This window comes from Pristis pectinata, chromosome 10 (genome assembly GCF_009764475.1).
Source record: "Pristis pectinata isolate sPriPec2 chromosome 10, sPriPec2.1.pri, whole genome shotgun sequence".
Taxonomy (NCBI): domain Eukaryota; kingdom Metazoa; phylum Chordata; class Chondrichthyes; order Rhinopristiformes; family Pristidae; genus Pristis; species Pristis pectinata.
The window spans coordinates 98,092,904-98,115,793 of NC_067414.1; the positions used below are offsets into that span (position 1 = coordinate 98,092,904).

General features: G+C 41.9%; 1 protein-coding gene across 1 annotated transcript in view; it reads right to left on the reverse strand.

Moving 5' to 3' along the window:
* Positions 1 to 22,890, reverse strand: part of LOC127575526 (dynein axonemal heavy chain 8-like) — a 443,415-nt gene that overhangs the window by 116,482 nt on the left and 304,043 nt on the right. The window contains 5 exon segments of the mRNA XM_052025459.1: positions 49 to 158; positions 6,511 to 6,724; positions 9,914 to 10,036; positions 14,542 to 14,676; positions 18,197 to 18,339. Coding sequence (XP_051881419.1) covers positions 49 to 158; positions 6,511 to 6,724; positions 9,914 to 10,036; positions 14,542 to 14,676; positions 18,197 to 18,339 — 725 coding nt within the window.

Consider the following 22,890-nt stretch of genomic DNA (forward strand, 5'->3'; position numbering starts at 1 on the left):
TGATCAATGTAATTTTTCAAGACAAACCATTTCTCAAGTTCTCCGTACCTTTGTCCACTGCCAGAGGATCCTGCTGGAGACGACAAGTTTAGAGATCAAATCACAGACTTCAGGTGTGAATTGTCTGGCTGGGTGAAAGTATCCATTTCCAATAATTCCTGCCAAAGATCAATAAAGAATTCATATTGATATTTGCATTAATAATTATAAAAGAGACATTTCAACTCTTCATCAAATGAAATGCAATCCAGAGTGCAAAATAATGGATTTGGGAAGGGATAACAAGTCAGGGAATACAACATAAATGGTAGGATATTAAGAAGTGTAGAAGAAGAGATGATTCTTGAAGTGTATACACAAAATTCCCCAAAGGTAGCCCAACAAGCAGGTGAAATGGTTAATAGGACAACCATATGCAGTGTATTTCCCTATATGGACATATTGCAGCTGATTGGATAGTGCCAACAAAGTACAGTGGAGACACAAGAGACTGCATATGCTGGAATCTGGAGCAAAAAGCAAGCTTCTGGAGAAACTCAGCAGGTCAGGCAGCATCGGTGGAGGCAAAGGGATAGCCAGCATTTTGGGTTGAGACCCTGAATCAGGACTAAGAGCGCAAAGGGGAGATGGCCAATATAAAGAGGTGAGGGGGAGGGATGTGGCAGGAGCTGGCAAGCAATAGGTGGATCCAAGTGAGAAGGGGTTGATGGGCAGATGGAGCTTGGTGGGGGAGGGAAGGGTGGAGATAATGACAAGAGGCTGGGAGGTGATAAGTAGAGACAACAAAGGGCTACAGAAAATACAATACTCTATTTCATTGGATGGCAGATCTTGCACATTATCAGTAGGTGTATATTAGATAAGTTTCTCCCAGGAAATGGAAGACTTCACACATATAATGATTGAGATATTAGCCTTTGTAAATAAATTGTTACTTCTCGGTATTTATTATTGATCCTAATATAGTTATTAAGACTCCACAAATTGGCATGAAGATGAAAGTTTGAAAGATTGAACTGTGTTCTGCACTGTGCAGGGAAAATACTTCATAGATTTATCTGCTTTACAGAGGAGCAACAGCAGTTTGAAACTTTGGGCAGCTGTCTACAGTGGTGCAAGCTAGTGGTTGATGGCTGTTGCATTTTCTTACACTGAGAGTTAAGGAACTTTCAACAAGGATTTAGAGTCCTTTGCTTCACACACTGAATGCATGGAAATGTATTTTTAGGGTTAATAATAAATGTAGATATAGAGAATGAATAAATATTCACCAACTTTAATTCCAAAGACGAGGAGTGCAATCCTCTTAATTGCAATTGGACAAGAAGTTTACAACATTCTGACCAATTTAATTGTATGCCAAATTGCAAATGGTGTCCTCTGAAGAATGTTAAAGGATCTTTGATCCGATAATTTGAGATAATTGGAAACTGGTAATTGATTTATTATTGTCACATGTACTGAGATAAAGTGAAAAGCATTTGTTTGCATGTCATCCAGACAGATAATTCCATACATAAGTACATCAAGGACAACACAAAATCAAAAGCATTAGTTCATTAGTAGAAACATTGTGGCATTGATAATCCTCTCATTACATTGCAGTTTAGGAGAGATTGCTAGAGCTCTAAGAAAACTTTTTTTTTGTTCGGAGAAACCAAACACAGTTTGGGTGATCATTCTGCGGAGCACCTAGGTTCAACCACCAAGAATGACCAAGAGCTTCTGGTTGCCTGCCACTTTAATTGCCTATCCCACTCCCATTCGGACCTTTCTACCTATGGCCTTCTGTACTGTTACAATAAGGACCAGCATAAGTTTGACTATAACATCTTGTAGTGATAGAATCATACAACACAGAAATAGGCTCTTTGGCTCACCAAGTCCATTCCAAAGATCAAGTAACCATGTATACCAATCCCATTTACCGATACTTAGTCCACAGCCTTCTTTGGCTTGGAGATTCATGTGCTCATGCAGATACTTTTTAAATGTTGTGAGAGTACCTGAAATTGGAAACTAAAGAGGGGAAGGACAGCATCGTAGCATAGCAGTTAGCGCAACACTATTACAACACCAGCAATAGGGGTTCAATTCCCACCACTGTCTGTAAGGAGTTTGTATGTTCTCCCTGTGACTGTGTGGGTTTCCTCCGGGTGCTCCGGTTTCCTCTCACATTCCAAAGATGTACGGGTTAGTAGGTTAACATGGGTGTAATTGGGCAGCTCAGGCTCATTGGGCTGGAAGGGCCTGTTATCGTGCTGTACAAATAACTTTTGAAAAGTTTTACATACAGTAAATGGTAGGGCACTAAGGAATGTTGATGAACACAGATCTTGAGGTTAAAGTCCATAGTTCCCTGAAAGAAGCAACACAGATAGGATAGTGAAGAAGGCATATGACATGCTTGCCTTCAAAGGTTGGGCAGAGAATATAAAAGATGGGATGTTATCACTGAGCACGGAAATGGGCCCTTTGGCCCAACTGGTCCATGCCGACCATGATTCCCATCTAAGCTAGTCCCACTTGCCTGTGTTTGACCCAGATCCCTCTCAATTATTTTGTAATTTTGGAAAACACCAACTTGTAGAACATAGAACTTTGGGAATTCTGTGGAAGGTATTGTATTTTGGACGGTCAAATGTAAGAGGAAAGTATACAATAAGTGGCAGGATCCGAAGGAGCACTGATGCACAGAAGGATCTTGGGGTGCAAGTCCATCACTTCCTAGAAGTGGTAACATGGACTCTTGAATGGACCTCATGCACTAAAGACGAACTCTTGATCTCTCAATCTACCTTGTCATGGCCCTTGCACTTTATTTGTTTACCTGCACTGCACTTTCTCTGTAACTGTAACACTATATTCTGCATTGTTTTTCCTATTTGTACTACCTTGATGTACTTGTGTATAGTATCCATTCTCTGCATATTCATGTGCCTATCTAAGCCTCTTAAGTGCCTCTGTCATATCTGCCTCCATCACCGCCCCTGGCAGTGCATTCCAGGCACCCACCACTCTGTGTGTTTTTAAAAGAAAGCGTGCCCCACACATCTCCTTTCCTCCTCTCACCTTAAATACATTCCCTATACTATTAGACGTTTTGACCCTGGGAAAAAGATACCGGCTTTCTATTCTATCTATGCCTCTCATAATTTTACAAACTTCTATCAGGTCTCCCCTCAGCCTCTACTGCTCCAGAGAAAACAACGCTAGTTTGTCCAACTTAGAGCACCTGCCCTCTAATCCAGGGAGCATCCTGGTAAACCTCTTCTGCACCCTCTCCAAAGCCCCCACATCCTCCTTATAATGGGGTGACCAGAATTGAATACTCCAGATGCAGCCTAAGCAGAGTTTTATAAAGATGCAACGTAACTTCTTTACTCTTGAACTCAGTGTTTCAACTAATAAAGGCAGGTATGCCATACGCCTTCTTTACCACCCTATCAACTTGTGCGGCCACTTTCAGGGAGCTATGGACTTGGACCCCGAGCTCCTTCTGTATGTCAACGCTATTAGGGATCCTGCCATTAACTGTGTACTTTCCCTTGACATTTGATCTCCCAGAGTGCAACACCTCACACTTGGCTGAATTAAACTACATCTTCCATTTTCCTGCCCATATCTTCAACTGATCTATATCCCACTGTATCCTTTGGCAATCCTCCTACACTGTCCACAACACCACCAACCTTTGTCATCTACAAACTGACTAACTCACCCATCTACATTTTCATTCAAGTCATTTAATATACATCCTAAACAACAGAGGTCCCAGCACCGATCCCTGCAGAACACCACTGGTCAACCACCTCCAGCCAGAATAACACCCCTGCACCACTACCCTCTGTCCTCTATGGGCAAGCCAATTCTGAATCTAAACGGCCAAGTCACCATGGATCCCATGCATTTTAATCTTTTGGATGATCTGACCATGAGGGATCTTGTCGAATGCCTTACTAAAATCCATGTTGACAACATTAACAGCTCTTCCTTCATTGATCACCTTCGTCACCTCCTCAAAAAACTCAATCATTAGTGAGATATGACCTGCCCTGCACAAACCCATGCTGACTGTTCCTAATTAGGCCATACTTTTCCAAATGCTCATAAATCCTATCCTTAAGAATTCTCTTCAATCGCTTTCCTACCACTGATCTGAGATTCACAGGTCTATAATTTCCAGGATTATCCCTACTTCCCTTCTCGAACAATATGAGTTACTTGGCAGTCCTCTGGGACCTCTCCTGTGGCTAGACAGTACATGTACATCTTGGTCAAGGCTCCAGAAATCTCATCTCTTGCCTCTCTCAATAACCTGAGGTATATCCCATCATGCCATGGAGATATCCACCTTAACATTCTTCAAGAGACCCAACACCACCTTTTTTCTTTATCTCAAGATTCCCTAGCATATCATCATGCTCCACATTGATGTCACTATCTTCTATGTCCTTCTCCTTAGTGAATACAAAGTACTCATTTAGGACCTCGCCCACATCCTCTGCCTCCAAGCACATGTTTCCTCCTCTATCCTTGAGTGGTCCTACCCTTTCCCTAGTTATCCTTTTGCTCTTGATGTATGTATAGAATGCCTTAGGATTCTCTTTAATCCTGCTTGCCAAAGAATTTTCATGGCCTCTCCTGACTCTCCTAATTCTCTTCTTGAGTTCTTTTCTAGCTTCTTTATAATCCTCAAGGGCTCTGTTTGATTTTAGCTTCCTAAACCTTACATACGTTTCCTTTTCCTTCTTGGCTAAATTCACTACCTCTCTTGGCATCCAAGGTTCCCTTACCTTGTATTCCTTGTCCTTCCTTCTTACTGGAATATACCTGTCCTGTACTCTCTGCAGTTGGTCTTTAAGAACACTTCACGTCAGATGTGGACTTGCCCAAAAACAGTTGTTCCCATTTAACTCTTCCCTAGCTCCTGCCTAATGCTCTCATAATTTTCCCTCCCCCAATTTAATACCTTCCTGAAAGGTCCATACTTATCCTTATTCATAGATTTCTTAAAACTTAAGGAGCTGTGATTACTGTTTCCTGCTGATGTTGAAATGACCATAGCCTTATACTTTTGTGGCACCGATGTTTCTTGCCATTTATCATCCTGTGCCCAAATGTCTAGGTCTTGATGCATGCTAAGGAGCTATGAATGAAATTGAACATTGTATGCTAATGACTGCATACCCGCTTCTGATTTTATAATGGAAAGAAGGCCATTGATGAAGTAACTAAAGATGGTTGGGCCAATAAAGTTGTTCTAAGGAACTGCTGCAGTTGTAGCCTGGGGATGGGGTAACTGAGCTCCATAAGCCACTAACTTCCAATTCTGTGAGGTGTGACTCCATTGGAGTATTTTCCCTTTGATGTCTATTCACTTCTATCCCACCAGGGGGCCTCGATACCACATAAGTCGAGTTTATTGTCATATGCACAAGTACATGTGTGCACAGGTGCAATGAAAATCTTACTTGCAGCAGAATCATAGGCACATAGCATTGGACACACAACATTCTAAAGAAAAACATAAATTAAACAAATTATACACAATTTTTAAAATAATGTAATTAGAACAAAAAAAAAGTCCATTGTAGTGCAAAGTGATCAGAGTGGTCATAGTGTTTCCTGGACTGGAGAGTATTAACTATAAGGTTGGAAAAATTTGGCTTGATTTTTCTTGAGTGTCAGAGGCCTGACAGAAGTATCTAAAATTATGAGAGGCATAGGTAGGATAGATGGAGTCTTTTTCCCATGGTGGAAATGTCAAATAGGTTTAAGGTGAGAGGGCAAAAGTTTGAAGGAAATTTGAGAGGCAATTTTTTTTTTAAACACAGAGAGTGGTGTGTGCCTGGAATACACTGTCAGGGGAGGTGGTGGAAGCAGATATGATAAAGGGCATTTTGACAGACACTTGAACAGACAGGGAATGCAGGGATATAGACTGTGTGCAGGTAGATGGGATTAGTTCAAATTGACATCATGGTTGGCACAGACATCATGGGGAAAATGGCCTGTTTTTGCACTGGAGTGTTCTATGTTCTATAACTTGACCTAATGGTTATAACCGTGAAGGAATTTGAATTAATCAGTTCTGAAATTTCTCCTGTAATCCTAAATTAAGTGGATGCAATCAAATTCAAGTGAATTACAACTAAATTAGATTATCTGATGATTACTCTGCCCGCTTTAACTTTGATATTATATAGTGCAATGTAGTGATTTCCACAATGTGGCTGAGGTACACTGCACCAGTAGATCTCTTGGAATGATTCATATGACCATCAGCTGTATTTCATACCTCTGTGTTTGGGCCTCTGGATGCTGCTGTAGAACAGCAGGAAAGCTCTGTTGATGACTGCCATATTAGAAAGAAATGTCCGCTTGCCTTTCAAGTCACACATGCAAATTGTGGCATGGGAACTTTTAAAACGAGTAGAATGAACAACACAATAATGGCAGCATTTACTGTAAAGCTGCAGCAACTGACAAAAATGAACCAGATCTTACCAAAGATTTTGTCAATTGAAGTATTGGAGGGGAGAGTACAATTGAAGATTGTGAACTGCCGCTTTAACCGTTGAGGAATGTCATTGCGCCCACCCCCGGGATGGATCATTGCAGCCATTAATTGCACATCAACAATTTTAGTGAAGTCTCCTGGTTTGTCTAAGTTGTACATTCCTTGCGATTCGACCATTTGACGGACTATTTCATTCGTAATCTGAAAAACAAATATTACAAACATTTAATGATGTGACATCATTCCATTTTCATTCTAGCAGTGGCACAAGCGCTGACTCCTACTTTACTACACATTATATTTGGATGTACACTTCGCACATCCTGATACTAAGTCTATCTTTGTTTCTTCTTAACTTTCATATGCATAAACTGTGTGCATAAGCCCTTCTCATGTCCCTGTTCAAAGCAACTCAAACACACTCACTTCCTTTTTCTAAATGACAAGATAGTACATTATGGAAAAGAAAGGAGCTCAGAACAATGGTGGCTTTACTAAGATTGATATCTTGCCTAAGGCAAATGTCTGCAGAATAACCACTGAGTAATGTCATTGCGCTCACCTCCTGGATGGATCATTGCAGACATTAACTGCAATTTTAGTAAGGTCTCCTGGTTTGTCTAAGTTGTACATTACTTGCGATTCGACCATTTGTTGTACTGTTTCATGAGTAATCCGCAGGAGGACCCACTGAATTCCTCCAGTGTTTTTTGTGTTGCTGAAGAATAATTACATTCACTTTCAATACTTCATACACCTTTGTAAATGTCCAACTTCAATATTCACAAGTTTGTTGATAGCCATCTTCTAACCTCTCTTCCCTTTTCTGTGGGTTTCTTTGTCAGCAAATAGCTCTTGCTGAAGACATCTTGGAAGAGGACAATTCAATTCTGAGAATCCATTATTAAGGTAATAGGGCACTTTGAGATATTATGCAAAGTAAGCATGGTTTTCTGGAAAGGAAATCATGTTTTATAAATCTAAGAGATTTTTTTGAAGATGTCACCTGTGGGAAATCAATTCATGTTTTATAATTGGATTCCCAAAAGACATTTTTACAAGGTACCACAAAGGCTCATGGCATTGTGGCAATATGTTAGCATAGATAGTTTCGGATTAGAGAACAAAAACAGCAAGTAAAATTAAGAAAATAAAAACAGAAAACAATGGAAGCACTCAACAAGTCAGGTAGCATGTCTGGAAAGAGAAAGAGTTTTGTTTCAGGTCAAAGTTTTTATAACTGTGAAAGACAGCAAAACACATTAAAGTTGCAGAGAGGGTGGAGGAAGGGGTGGATCAGACAAAGGAAGTATCTCTAACAGGGTGAGGCAGGGTTGCTGTGGGGATAGGCTGTGGTCAATGGGTTGACGGCAACAGTTAGAGAATGATAATGCAGACAAAGGAGTGCAAAATGTTGCTAATGCAGGGCCGCGTCGGGTTGTGCTAATGGAGAGAGAGAAACTATGTCAATATAACTTACAGCAGAAATGGCCAGTTCTGATACAGACAGAGAAAGCAAGTTACCTGAAGCTATAGATTTCAAAGTTGTTTTCGGAAGACTGAAATGTGCCTCAACAGAAGATGAGGTGTTGTTTCTCAAGCTTACATTGGGACTCTTTATAACAGTGCAAGAAGCCACAGACAGGTGAGTCCTAGTGAGAATGGATGGAATTAAAGTGGCAGACAACAGGAAGCTCAGGGTAACCTGAACTGTGTTTGGTTTCTCCAATGTAGAGCACTATAATTTAATGACCAAGATTGGAATGACTTTAGTTGAGCAGTGGAAGTGATATAGGTAGAAAAATTCGTTATCCCTGTAGATTAGCTCCACTCCAGGGGAAGAGCTTGTTGGAGATGTGGTGCAGTCTTGAACCAAGAAAGACTGAGAAATTTATAGCTCACAGCCTTCCTTGACAGACTGCACTGAGATTGGGAATGTTGTGGATCCATTCACTGGAATCATAACATGTATGTTGTCATGTATCAAATCTAGGATGGCAATGAGTTTCTAAGGGCAGCCAAATTTAAGAATGATTCTCCACAGATCCCCTCAAATGGTTAATTGTTTTAATGAGGTCAAAAGAGACAATGCAGTTCCCTGCATTCCCTTGTGGTTGTGCATTGAAGATCATCTCCATTGTGCCCCCAGATGAACAGAATCCACACTATGAATCAGGGAACAGCTCTCAGACACTGCAAAGTCATTGCAGGGAGATCCCTGCAATGACTTTCCCTGTAGCAGACAATGAGGAGACACTGCTGCAGTTACCACACTTGGATTTGTCTCTTGAAAATGGTCATAATTTGTGTCACTGTGGTCCTCTGGCATACTCTTTTCTAAGATGTAGAAAATAGAAGATATAAATGTGTGCGTAAAGTTTTTCTCTGCCATGCTTTAAGGACAGCTTCCTGGAACTTCTGATTATTCTCATCAAATCTGGTAGAGACACCACTTCGCAGGTTCTAATTATAGTTGATTCACTGCATCTCCTGTCATGCAGGGGTCATGAGGTAGTCTGTGAGGCGCCATCTAAGAGCTTTCTCTGCAGGTTCCTTGAGATCGTCATCCCTGACCTTCTTGTAGCAGCTTTTCAGTTGCTGCTGCTGTTTTGGGGACAGGTTGGTGGAAGTAACAAAACAGATCAGGCAGTAGTCAGGCCAACCAACCATAGGTGATGTGGACATCCTTGAAGTCATTCACTTGGACAGTGTTATACTGTAATAGCTGCCAGAGCCTAGATTGGGGTGGTTGCCATGAACTAGTCTCTCAAAATAGGGTGTTAGTCGCAACAAGGGCTGGGGGCCAGGGTTTTCTCAAGGGTGCAGTTGGAATAGAGAACAATGTATGAAAAGTCATACCACACATCTCACCTAGTTCTTAAATGTACATATACACTTGCATATTAAACTTCATATCCCGGAAGTCTTTTGTATTGATTATGTTATCATTGGGGAAATTGATGCAGTGCTCAACAAGAGAAACAGAATTTTGATGACCAGTTAGATACGGGTGTAGGCTGTTCTCTGTAGCAGATTTAAACAAACTAGTGGTAAATAAGTTATGGGCTCTCATTGGCAAAACCTGATCTAAAAGACCTGAAATCTTGCTGCAAATGGTAGAGTACCAGCAGGGACAGAAACATGGTTCAGTTTCATTTAAGGATCTGATGAACCATTATGGAGGGAGTCTTCACTGAGGAAAAGAATTGGACATTTTAAAATGTCTGATCTGGATGTTGCCATCCTCTGAGTGGATATGAAAGAGACATGTAACCCAAATATATGCAAATATATTTGTTCAGTTAGGGACCTGAGAGCATCTCTGTGACACAAATAAAATACAAAGGGCTAAAGGTTGGTTAAAATAGGTAAATTAATTATTAATTTTACCTGATCTCCCCATTCATTGATAACTGGCATGTTGATATCATCAATAAATATAGTCATTTTCCGTCCACTTGGAGGTCCATAGGTACTTCCTACACGTTTTTCTACATAACTTTCAACAGTTCTCTGCAAAGACATACACTCACTCTTAATTTTGCAACTGACAACCAAATGGCATTTTTAAAGGTTGTAGGTTGTAAATAATTAGGCAACAGAACTTAAATTAAAAGTTAATTTCTTTGTATTACTTGAGAAATTATGAGTTTTTGTTCTGTTCATCTGTTTTAGAAGTGGTGTTAGACCTCCCTAACTTTGGATCTAGAGGCACAAATCTGATTACATTATTTCTATCTCTCTTTTCCTTCCCTTCTGACCTTTCTTTGACCATTCATTCTTCTCTTTTCATCAAGACTGCCATATCAACTTCAATTTCTCAAATATTTTGCCTGATCACAGGAAAGACCAAGTATGTTCACTTTCCCACATCTTCCATTATTCATTTCTACCAAACTCTATCCTTCTTAGAGCCAGTTTAAAAATTCTTAGCACTTCAGGCACCAGGAATGATCTGTGGTCACTGGCCCCATCCCTTCTTACTTTAAACATAGCAAAATGCATGAAGAATGGTTACACACTGCATTAATGAAAAAGAATATGATTTCACAATATACTGGATAATGGGCTCAAGACTGATGCTTGTTTGGATACCATTCATGCTATTGAGGAGACCAAAATGGTGATCACTCAGTTGTGGCTTACAAGGTGCACGGGACACCATCTTGGTAAAAACATAAATACATGCAAATTGGGAAGTGCTGATATTCAAAGGGGCCTGAATGTACTTGTAACTGATCAAAATAAGCTAAAATGCAGGTGCAGCAGGCAGTTCAGAAGGCAAATGGTATATTGTTTCTGGAGTACTTAGAGGCAGAGTGGCACTACAGCTCCAGTGACCTGGGTTCTGGTATTGTCTGCATGGAGCTTGCATGTTCACCCTGTGACTGTGTGCATTTCCCTTGGGTATTCCTGCATCTCAAAGACGTGTTGGTTGGTAGGTTAATAGTTTACTGTTAATTGTCCTGAGTACAGGTGGATGGTAGGAGACTGGGGGCTATTGACGGTTCCAGAGATATAAGTGAAGAATGGGATTGATGGAATTACTCTGAGAATTGACATAGATTTGACGGGTTCCATGTTAGTCAAGTGTCATCTGTACTATCTGCCGAGGAAGTTCTCTGCCGTTATCCTGGTTGCAGTACACATCCCACCCCAGACAAACATCAAGCTGGCACTGGAGGAATTGAGCACCGTGATTAATAGGCATGAAACAGTGCACCCGATGCTTCCCCCATCACCGCGGGGAGACTTCAACCGGACTAGCTTGAAGAACCCTCTGCCAAGATACTACCAGCATGTCACTTGTAACACCAGAGGACCCAACATACTTGACCACTGTTATACCACCATCAAGTGCACCTATTGAGCCATCCCATGCCCACACTTTGGGAAATCTGACCACCTGGCTGTGTTTCTACTTCCTGAGTACAGGCAGAGACTGAAGAGTGTAGCACCAGTGGAGAGGACCACAAAGGTATGGTCATTGGAGGCAGAGCAGCGTATTCAGGATTGCTTTGAATCGGTGCACTGGACCACATTCAGGGAGTCATCACGAATCTGAATGAATATGCCGCAGTCGTCACCGACTTTGAGATCTGCACGGACAGGTACGTGCTCTGAAAAATATATCGGGTCTCCCCAAACTAGAAGCCCTGAATGAACCAGGAGATTTGTAGTCTGCTGAGGTTCTGTGGTTTTCAGAACTGGTGATCCAGAGATCTACAAGAAGTCCAGGTATGACTGCCAGAAGAGCAAAGAGGCAATTCTGGACGAAGCTGAAGACACAAATGGATGCTCGACAGCTCTGGCAGGACTTGCATGCCATCGCCTCCAACAAGGTGAAATCGAAATAGCATAAATGGCATTGATGCATCACTCCCTGGGGAGCTTAATGCCTTTCATGCATGCTTTGAGAGGGGGAATAAAGATCACCTTCGAGTCCCCACAGCACCCAAAGACCTTGTGATCACAGTCACAGAACATGTCAGAACATTCTTCAGGTGGGTGAATCCTCACAAGGCGTCAGGCCCTTACTGCGTACCTGAATGAGTGCCAAAAACTTAAGCTGACCAACTGGCTGAAGTGTTCAGGGACATCTTCAACCTCTCGCTTCTGTAGTCTGAGGTTCTCACCTGCTTCAGGATGGCATCAATTGTACCGGTGCCCAAGAAGAGCAGGGTGACCTGCCTCAATGACTACCGTCCAGTAGTGCTTACATCCATTGTAGTGAAGTGCTTCGAGAGGTTGGTTATGGCTCGAATCAACTCCTGCTTCAGTACGGACCTAGTCCCAATTCAGTTTGCCTATCACCACAACAATCCATAGCAGATGCTATCTTGCTGGCTCTCCACTCTGCTCTGGATAACTGGAACATATAGGGCAGGCTGTTGTTCATTGATTACAGCTTGGTGTTCAACACCATCATATCCTCATAACATCGTCAAGCTCCAAGACCTGGCCTTTGTAGCTCCCTTGGCAATTGGATCCTTTTCGTCACTGGGAGACCACCTCATCTCCTCCTCACTGACCATCAACACAGGCACACCTCAGGGCTGGGTGCTTAGCCCCCTGCTCTACTCTCTCTATACCACCAACTGTGTGGCTAAGAATAGCTCCAACACCATCTACAAATGACCACTGTTGTTGGCAGATTCACGGATGGTGACGAGGAGGCGTACAGGAGTGAGACAGGTCAGCTGGTTGAGTGGTGTCATAACAATAACCTTGTGCTCAACATCAGCAAAACCAAGGAACTGGTTGTGGACTTTAGGAAGGGGAAGTCAGGCGAACATGCACCAGTCCTCATTGAAAGGTCTGCAGTGGAAAGGGTGAGCAGCTCAAATTCCTGTGTGTTAACATCTCAGAGGGTCTATCCTGGGCACAGCACGTAGATACAACTGCAAAGCAGGCCCACCAGTGTTTCTACTTAAAAGTTTAAGGAGATTGGGCATGTCATCGAATACTCTGACTAACTTCTACAGATGTACAGAGGAAGGCATTCTGACAGGTTGCATCATGGCCTGGTATGGAAACTCCAATGCACAGGAACGCAAGAGGCTACAGAGGGTGGTGGACTCAGCCAATTCCATCACAGGTACAGCTCTCCCCACCACTGAGGACATCTACAAGAGGCGATGTCTCAGGAAGGTGACATCCATCACTAAGTACCCCCACCATCCGGGCCATGCCCTGCTCTTAATACTGCCATCAGGCAGGGGGTATAGGAGCCTGAAGACCCACACTTCAAGGTTCAGCAACAGCTTCTTCCCCACTGCTATCAAGTTCTTAAACCGACCTGGAAAGCCCTAACACTACCTTGGACTATATTTCTTATTTCTCCTTCTCAACTTGTACTAATGTCATGTTTATTTTGTCGTTTTAAGTTATGTATAAATTATGTAAATTTAAGTTATGTAAATATGTTTATCATATTCATAATATACTGTGCTGCTGCAAAAAAGCTTGTTTTCATGGCATTTATACCCTGGGTATCTAGGCCTATGACAATAAACTTGAACTTGATCCTCTTAGCTGAACAGGTTTTAATCAACATGAAGGAACAAGCAACAACAATTTCTAAAGGTAACGTCAATTTCTTTTGTCTATTGCAGCAATTCTACAAGTTTTTCTTTGTTTTACATAGCTGTTTTAAGTTTACAGTGTTCAGGGAGTGGAGTGGCAGATTTTGAAAGATTTTGCTTAATTCAAGGTTTCTGTATTAGTAAGGCTTCCCTTGAAAACCACGATGGCCAGGAGAATATTAGAATGGCACACAGAGCAGGGCAAGCTGAGGGAAGGTGGAGAAAGGTAGGGAAGATGAGCTCTCAGAAATATGGCTTTAAATGCATTCATCTTTCTATGTACAGAACATAAATAAACCATATGTCTGCACGTTACCCTCGTGCAATCCCTTAGTGCCTACTTTGAGCCTTTGCCCGTCACACTCCTCCAAAACAATGCTATCCCAATGGTTGAAGCATGAGTGAGATTGAGCACTGGCGGAGTGCAAAGCGCAAGCTCAAGTACTGTCAGTCTGAGGAGGGCAGATTTTGTTCTAATCCTAGGTGCCAATTGAGAGGCTGCTTTGCCCTGGACTGACATTCTTGAGTGTTATCAGTGCCATAACTTGTCTGGACTAATAGAGAGTATCACACTCCCAATGATGTTGATAGATCGTAGAAAGGATACGCAGTCTCCAAATTATAGATTGTAAATACCTGCAGATAATTAATTGGGCATGCAGTCATGAGAAAGCTGAGGAGTTTTTGTTTGCCTTTGAGCCTGTCCAGAATATTCAGACTGGAGTCTGAAATGATGAGCATAACATTAAATTAAAAAAATATATAAAAGGGTTTCATGGAATCTTAACCTTCAGTCTTAACCAATGAAAAAGTGAAAGTCTGACCTAGATTCAAAGGAGTCAAAGCTAAAACAGTAAAAATGCAAAGTGCTTTCTGATGCATAATTGGTGTCAGGTATTAGATCCATTCAGCACACTTTTTGTTCCTTTTTACCTGAAACATGTAGGGTTCTGTGGCAGAAGAGAAATTCAAACTTTTGGACAGATGTTCCTCGGGATCATATTTCTTCAAATATCCTTTAATCATGACTGTTTTTGCTGTCCCCTGTTCCCCAGTCAGAAGTACTGCCTGTGAGAATTTCCGAAAAAATATTTGTTACAGAAAAAATCATTTTTTTCTTATTAAATAACTACTTTTAAAAGTAAATTTGTTCCATGCAAAGGAAGTAGTTGTGAATAACATACAAAAATATAAATTTCTAATAGTGGCACAGTGACTCCCCCCCACCCTCCCAGAGGGAAAAAGTAAACTATGAGAAGAATGCAGCGGGTCAAGCTGCATCTGTGCACGCAAAGGGATGGTCGATGTTTTGGGTGGAGACCCTGCATCAGGACTGAGAGTGTAGAGGGTATACAGAAGTGAGAAGGAGGGGTGAGACAGAGGCTGGTAGATGATAGGCTGAACCAGATGAGGTGGGGATGACAGGCCAGGTAGGGAAGTGATAAGAGGGAGTACTGAGCTGGTAGGTAATGGCTGGAAACACTTTAAAAAAAGCAGATGGAGCCGGGTGGAAGACAGGAGATAGAAGAGTAGAGACAAAGGCTGGTAGATGGAACCAGGTAAGGAAGAGATGATGGGTAGATGGAACCAGAAGGGGGAGGGGACAAGAAAAGTGAACCAAGGGAGAAGAAACACAGGTAGTGTGGGTTGATGGAACCAGGTGGGGGTGGGTGATGAATCTCGGAAGCAAGGGGCAGAGGGACTTAAAAGGTAATAAAAGGGAAAGAGACCGTGGGTGGACTGGTAGGAGTGGGAAAGGAACATAGGGGCAGTGGTTACCTGAAATAATCCAGAGGTGTGTTCTGCCAAGTTAGTCTCAAGTTAAAGTTATTTATGTAGTTTAAAAACAATACAAAAACCCAGCCCTTCCCTATGGCTATGTGGCCAGATTCTGCTCTAACTCCATCTACAAGTTTGCTGATGATATCACCATAGTAGGCCGTATCTCAAACAACGATGAGTCGGGGTACAGGAAGGAGTTAGAGAGCTTAGTGACATGATGTCATGACAACAACCTTTCCCTCAATGTCAACAAAACAGAAGAGCTGGTCATTGACTTCAGGAAAGGGGGTGGTGTACATGCACCTGTCTACATCAGCGGTGCTGAGGTCGAGAGGGTTGAGAGCCTCAAGTTCCTAGGAGTGAACATCACCCATAGCTTGTCCTGGTCAAATCATGTAGATGCCTCAGCCAAGAAAGCTCACCAGTGCCTCTACTTCCTCAGGAGGCTAAAAAAATTCAGTATGTCCCCTTTGACACTCACCAACTTTTATTGATACACCACAGAAAGCATCCTATCTGGATGTATCACGGCTTGGTATGGCAACTGCTCTGCTCAGGACCGCAAGAAACTGCAGAGAGTTGTGGACACAGCCCAGCGTGGCCTCCCCTTCTTGGACTCTGTCTTTACATCTCACTGCCTTAGCAAAGCGGCCAGCATAATCAAAGACCCCACCCACCCGGGTCATTCTCTCTTCTCTCCTCTTCCATCAGGTAGAAGATACAGGAGCCTGAGGGCACATACCACCAGGCTTAAGGACAGCTTCTATCCCACTGTGATAAGACTATTGAACGGTTCCCTTATACGATGAGATGGACTCTGACCTCTGTTACGGACTCAGTGAAAGTCCCTTTAAGATAGAGGGTGTGTGTGTATGTGTGTGTGGGGCGTGCTTACGTCAATAGAAGATAAAGGACGTAATGACGTTGTTGAAGAAGTTAGAAGGAGAGAGAGAGAGAGAAGGGAGAGAGACACCAGCCTGCTTGTTTTCTCTATCGATGGATGAGAAACAATAACTGTGTTTGCCACTGAAATCCATGTATGGAAGTTGGAAGTAATCCGGTAGAGTTCACTTTGTTGCTAACCTGTAGAAGGAAACAGGTATTTGTGTGTGGACGACCACGATTCGGATGCTTTTCGGGGTGAGGAAGTCACTACCGAGTAAATGCTGGAGTGTCGTTTGGGTTCCATCATGGAACATTTGGATTTCGTATTTACTCTCCCTATGTTACTCTACGTCTACGTCTTATCTTCAGACAACGGTGGTTGTTGAAGAAGCCCTTGCTCATGTTTCACCTTATGGCTTGCGGAACTGAACTTTAAGAACCATTCAGGAACTGGGAGTTTTGGACTTTGTCACACCCACACACGAAGAGTTTAGTTTTGGGGTTAACGTTCGAGGTTTAACATTTTTGAATTCTAACATACTAACATTTTTACTTTTATTTTACGTATTATCATAAGTAGTGATTAATAAAATAGTTTTTAACACTGAATCATGCTCAGTGTGTTTCTTTTGTTGCTGGTTTGTGACACCTCATGATCTACCTTGTGACCTTGCACCTTATTGTCTACCTGCACTGCACTTTACTCTCTACCTGTACCACCTCAATGCACTCTGCACTAACTCAATATAACTGCACTGTGCAATGAATTGATCTGTACGATCAGTATGCAAGACAAGTTTTTCACTGTACCTCAGTACGAGTGACAATAATAAACCAATACCAATAGTAACAATGACCATAGATATATGGCAAAACCACATGCAGTTCACCGAGGGGGGCAAAATAGGGCATCCTTACCAAGTTTGGCCAGTATGTGACCTCAGACCCACCCCATGTGGCTGGCTCTTACATGCCCTCTGAAATTGCCAAGCAAACCATTCTGTTTCTATGCTGAAACAGAGAAGGAATAAAAGAAGTCATCAAGCATTCACCTTGACGCCAAATTCAGGCATGACAAATTCAATCTTGCAAAGACCTCCTCACAGACATCTGGGGTCAGGTGTCCAAATTGGGAGCATTGCTCCATTGATAAGTGAGACAAAAGCCTGACAAAGTTGTCCTCATAAAATCAAACCCTGCTGACAATGTGCCAGACCCTATCTATTCCCCTCATTATTTTATATACCTCTAAAAGATCACCCCTCATTCTCCTGCGCTCCAATGAAAAAAGTCCCAACTTGCTCCCTCAAGTCCTGGCAACATGCTTGTGAATCTCCTCTGCATTCTTTCCAGCTTAATGGCACCTTTCCTATAGCAGGGTGACCAAGATTGAACACAATATTCCAAATGCATCCTCACCAACATCTTGTACCACTGCAACATAACATCCTAACTTCAGTACTCAGTGCCCTGACTGATGAAGGCCAGTGTGCCAAAAGCCTTCACCACCCTGTCTACCTGCGACACCACTTTCAGGGAACCATGTACTTGTACTCCTCAGTCCCTTTGTTCTACAACACTCCCTAGGGCCCTACCATCAACTGTGAATGTTCTACCCTAATTTGTCTTTCCAAAATGCAACACCTCACATTTATCCGAATTAAACTCCATCTGCCATTCCTCAGCCCACTTACCCAGCTGATCAAGATCCCTCTGTATTTCTTCATTGTCAACAATACCACCTATTTTTGTGTCATCTGCAAACTTACTAACCAATGATGTAGATTGTCATCCAAATCATTGACACAGATGACAAATAGCAATGGGCCTAGCACTGAGCCCTGGGGAACACCACTAGTTACTCATAATGTAATACAAATGATATCAGATGAAATCTCAAAGCCCTTTATTAAGCACCTACCTTATGTTGTTTAGCTATGACATGCATAAGAAAGTTGGTCCTAACATTGTCAACATTTGGGACAAGAATTGAGGTATAGTCTTGCTCGCTGTCGGTTGGGTAGAAATACTCTTGAACCCATATTTGCCAGTTCTCCCATGCACCTGAATCAAAAAGCAAAGAACTGTTCAAACAAGGAAACTCTATTGCAGTTTGGCTCTGATGTTAAATTATCTTTAGATTATCGGACTTTCTTTAAAATAAATCCATCAAAATATTCAATGATTTATTGCATTATAAAAATAAATATCTTCCAAGCTTTTAATTTGTCTGGAGTGATGCTGAACAGTTATTTTTGATGTCCAATCAATTCAGTGGACAAGAAATGTGCCAATGCAAATAGGAGACTTGCAGATGTTGAGGCATAGTGCCACCAGATTCAGAAGGATTTATAATTTTTTAGTATCTGAGCATGAAAAACACAATTCAAGCTGGAAGAATGGATCAACATGGAAGGGAACAAAAATCAAAAGTACATCAAATATGACTATTACTGCAGTATGTGTGTAGTTCTGGTAACTTCATCAAAAGAATACTATTCCTCTCTGGGTTACCAGGGCAACAAAGATGATAATTAATGTTAGAAAGACGAAGAAAACTGGGATTTTCTTAGGAAACCCAGAAATACTTGTAGTGATTTAATTGAAGTTTTAAAGCTAACTGAAGAAAATTGATCACAGTAGTAGATGTGAGTCACAAATAAGACAAAACTAAAAAAAAACAACATAGTACAGAACTGTGGCATAACAAGGGGGCATTAAAACTATGCAACATTTATTATTAGGTAGAATCACTATTCCTTGCCATTAATCATTCTTTTTCTAATTAAGATACAGATGGCACATGCTCATTGGAGGATAAATATAGCCATATCAATTGGTCAGCAGGGCTGCAGAACATATTGATATGAAATAAATTTAAGATTAAGAGATGGCAATGCAAGAAACCTTGATTTAATATCAATAGGACACAATTGATGTACAGCAGGGGGCAAGAAACAGTCAAATGGAGAAGGAAAACTCAGTCTAGTAGGTGACTTGATTAGGCATATGGGAAGAATGTAAGGCAGGGTTGTGTCTATCTTAACAAAAGGTCTCTGACAAGTAAGGCAATATTAACAGAGGCCGTTAAACGACCAATAGGAATATGAGGAATATGATATTGTTGCCATCACAGGTCATTGATTGATGGGCAGGGCAGTTTAATATTAAAGTCCTCAGGCATGATGGAGATATGCGTAGAGCTCAGAAACAAAAACGGCCTATCATCTTGCTGGGGTTTTCCTAGTTCTCCTAACAGTGGAAGATGGAGGGGCAGATTTGTAGGCAAATAACATATGTAAAAAGCATAGGGCAGTAGTGCTAGGAGATTTCAACGTGTGGTGAAAGAGTCAGTAGGAGACCTATTTGGAGATGATGACCATAATTTGAAGTTTGTTATGAAGGACAAGTATAGACTGGAAATAACATCCTGAATTGGGGAGAGGCCGATTGCAATATTCAATCTAAGACCTGGCAAAGCTAGCCTGGTAGCAGCCACCTGGAGTTAAGTTTACATGCAGCCATTTGGAATCATTCAAAAGGGAAACATTGTGAGTTCAGGGCCAATGTGTTCTTGAAATGGTGAAAAAACACAAACAAGTCCAGGGAGCCCAGAGTGTGAAGGGATATTAAGGGCTGGATAAAAAAAAAGAAGCTTATGGAAGCTTAAAAATAATTGAAAAGGCCTGAAAGTAATATAGAGAGCAAAGGGGGTACAAATAAAGATAGGGTACAAAATAGCATTGGCTGGCATGACTAAGGAAAATTCCTATATATTTTGTATGTACATTTAGGGTAAGGGGGTAACCAGGGAAAGAGTAGGGACCATTAGAGATGAAAAGGCAACTTATGTGTGGAGACAGAGGATAATGGTGAGATCTTAAATGAACACTTTCATTTAACTGATTGAATGTAATGGAGAAAGAGTTGAAGAGGAATGAAAGAGTACATATGAAACAAGAGAAACAAAGGACTGCAGATGCTGGAATCTAGATGAAAAACACGATGCTGCTGGAGGAACTCAGCAGGCCTGGCAGCATCCATGGAGCTGTTTTTCTCCACGGATGCTGCCTGGCCTGCTGAGTTCCTCCAGCATCGTGTTTTTCACATATGGCCAACAAAAAGACAGGTGTAGCTGGGGCCCATGTGAGTGCCCATGGCTAGACTTTTGATTTGTAGAAGGTGAGAGGAATTGAAGGAACAATTGTTGAGGGTAAGAACCAGATTTGTCATGTGGATGAGAGTCCCAGTGGAGGGTTGGGTCTTTTTTTCCAGAAAGAAGGGAGGGCCCCAAGATCTCTCTGATGGGGGATGGAAGTGTATAAAGACTGGACGTCCATGGTGAAGGCGAGGCAGTTGGGGGCAAGGAATTGGAAATTGGATCCATCCATGCCTAACTGAGGATATAGAACATAGAAAGTGAAGCATTGTATTGATTCAAGGACAGTGACCTAAAAATAGCAGAGGAGAAAGTAGAACATGGAAGCAAGTTAGCAAGAAGTATTAAACAAAAAGTAATGGGCTCCAATTACAGAGAGAAAAGGAAGAGGAGGAAAACATAACTTGGTTCCCACATAGGAGCAATGATAAGGCGTAAAGAAATGGCCGAGGTACTAAACATATATTAGATATCTATCTTCATTGCAGAACACACAGAAAAGTGAGAAAAAGAGAGACCATAAGATATGGAGTGGAATTAGGCCACTTGGCCCATCAAGTCTGCTCTGCCTTTTAATCATGGCTGATTTTTTTTTCAACCCCATTTTCTCGCCTTCTCCCCATAACCCTAACGCCCCTACCAACCAAGAACCGATCAATCTCTGCATTAAATACACCCAAAGGCTTGACCTCCACAACTCTCTGTGGCACAAATTCCACAGATTCACCACCCTCTGGCTGAAGAAATTCCTCCTCATCTTAATTTTAAAGGGACATCCCTGAATTCTAAAGCTGTGCACTTGGATCCCAGACTCTCCTATTAATGGAAACATCCTCTCTATGTCCACTCTATCCAGGCCTTTCAGTATCTGGTAGGTTTCAATGAGATCCCCCCTCATCCTTCTAAACTCCAGCGAGTACAGGCCCAGAGACATCAAAACTCCTCATATATCAAGCCTTTTATTCGTGGGATCATTCTTGTGAACCTCCTCTGGATCCTTTCCAGGGCCAGCAGATCTTTCCTTAGATACAGGGCCCAAAATTGCTCACAATATTCCAAATGCAGTCTCACCAAGGTCTTATAAAGCCTCAACAGTACATCCTTGCTTTAATGTTCTAGTCCTCTAGAAATGAATGCTAACATTGCATTTGCCTTGTTTATTACTGACTCAACCTGCAAATTAACCTTAAGGGAATCTTTAACTAATACTCCCAAGTCCCTTTGCAACTTCGATTTCTGAATTCTCCCCCATTTAGAAAATAGTCTACGCCTTTATTCTTCCTACCAAAGTGCATAACCCCACACTTCCCTACACTGTACTCCATCTGTCACTTCTTGCCCACTCTCCCAACCTGTCCAAGTGCTTCTGCAGACTCCCTGCCTCCACAACACTACCTGTCCCTCCACCTATCTTTGTATCAACTGCAAACTTGACCACAATGCCATCAGTTCCTTCATCCAGATCATAATGTATAAAGTGAGAAGTTGCGGTCCCAACACTGATCCCTGCGGAACTCCACTGGTCACTGGCAGTCATCCTGAAAAGGACCCCTTTATCCCCACTCTCTGACTTCTGCCAGTCAGACAAGCCAGAAATTTTAAGCCTCTTAATTTCTGAAGTGCTTTGTCTTGAGTGGTATTAATGACGAATATACCACAACTCCATCTCAGAGACTGGCACTCTAAAGGATGAGCAAATAAGATTAGAGGGATGTGTGTCGTGGGGAGAAATACCAGGCAGTAGCAGGAATCTGGAGCAAAAAAATAAACTGCTTGAAGAACTCAGCGGGTCTTGACCTGAAGCAGTTTGTAATCTTGCACGAACTGTAAGAAACCTGTGTGCCGCCAAGCTACATTGGTTTCTTTGTGAGATATGTGAAACCTTATGAGCACCTGCCACATTAGTGCATCTGAGGTGTCTCCCTTTTTCTCAACTGTGGCTTTCCCTCCACCAGAATTATTAATGCACTCAATTGCATCTGTTACATTTCTCAGACTTCTATTTACACCGCTCTCCTCCCACCCAGACAGGGTCAGGGATCTCCTTGTCTTCTCCTTCAATTTCATCAGCCATCCACTCAATGCATCACCCCCTAATCTTTAACCACTTTGAACAAGATGCCATCATCACATTTTCCATCCCCCTTCAACATTCTGAGGGAATTGTTCCCTCCACAAGGTTCTGTGTCAGTTTTCCAATACTCATTCCCCTTTTCAACATAAAGTCATAGTGCAGGAGGTACAAAAATTTATCTTTTTACCTCTTCCCTTTTCACATACTCCTTCCAGGTGAACCAGAGATTCACATCTACCTCTTCCAATTTAGATAGTGCATTTGGTGCTCACTATGTAGTCTCCTCCACAACAAAGATTTGGTGATGACTTTGCAAAACACCTCTGTACAGAGTGCATAAAGGTGACTAGGCAATTCTGGTGCCTGTCAATTTAATTCCACC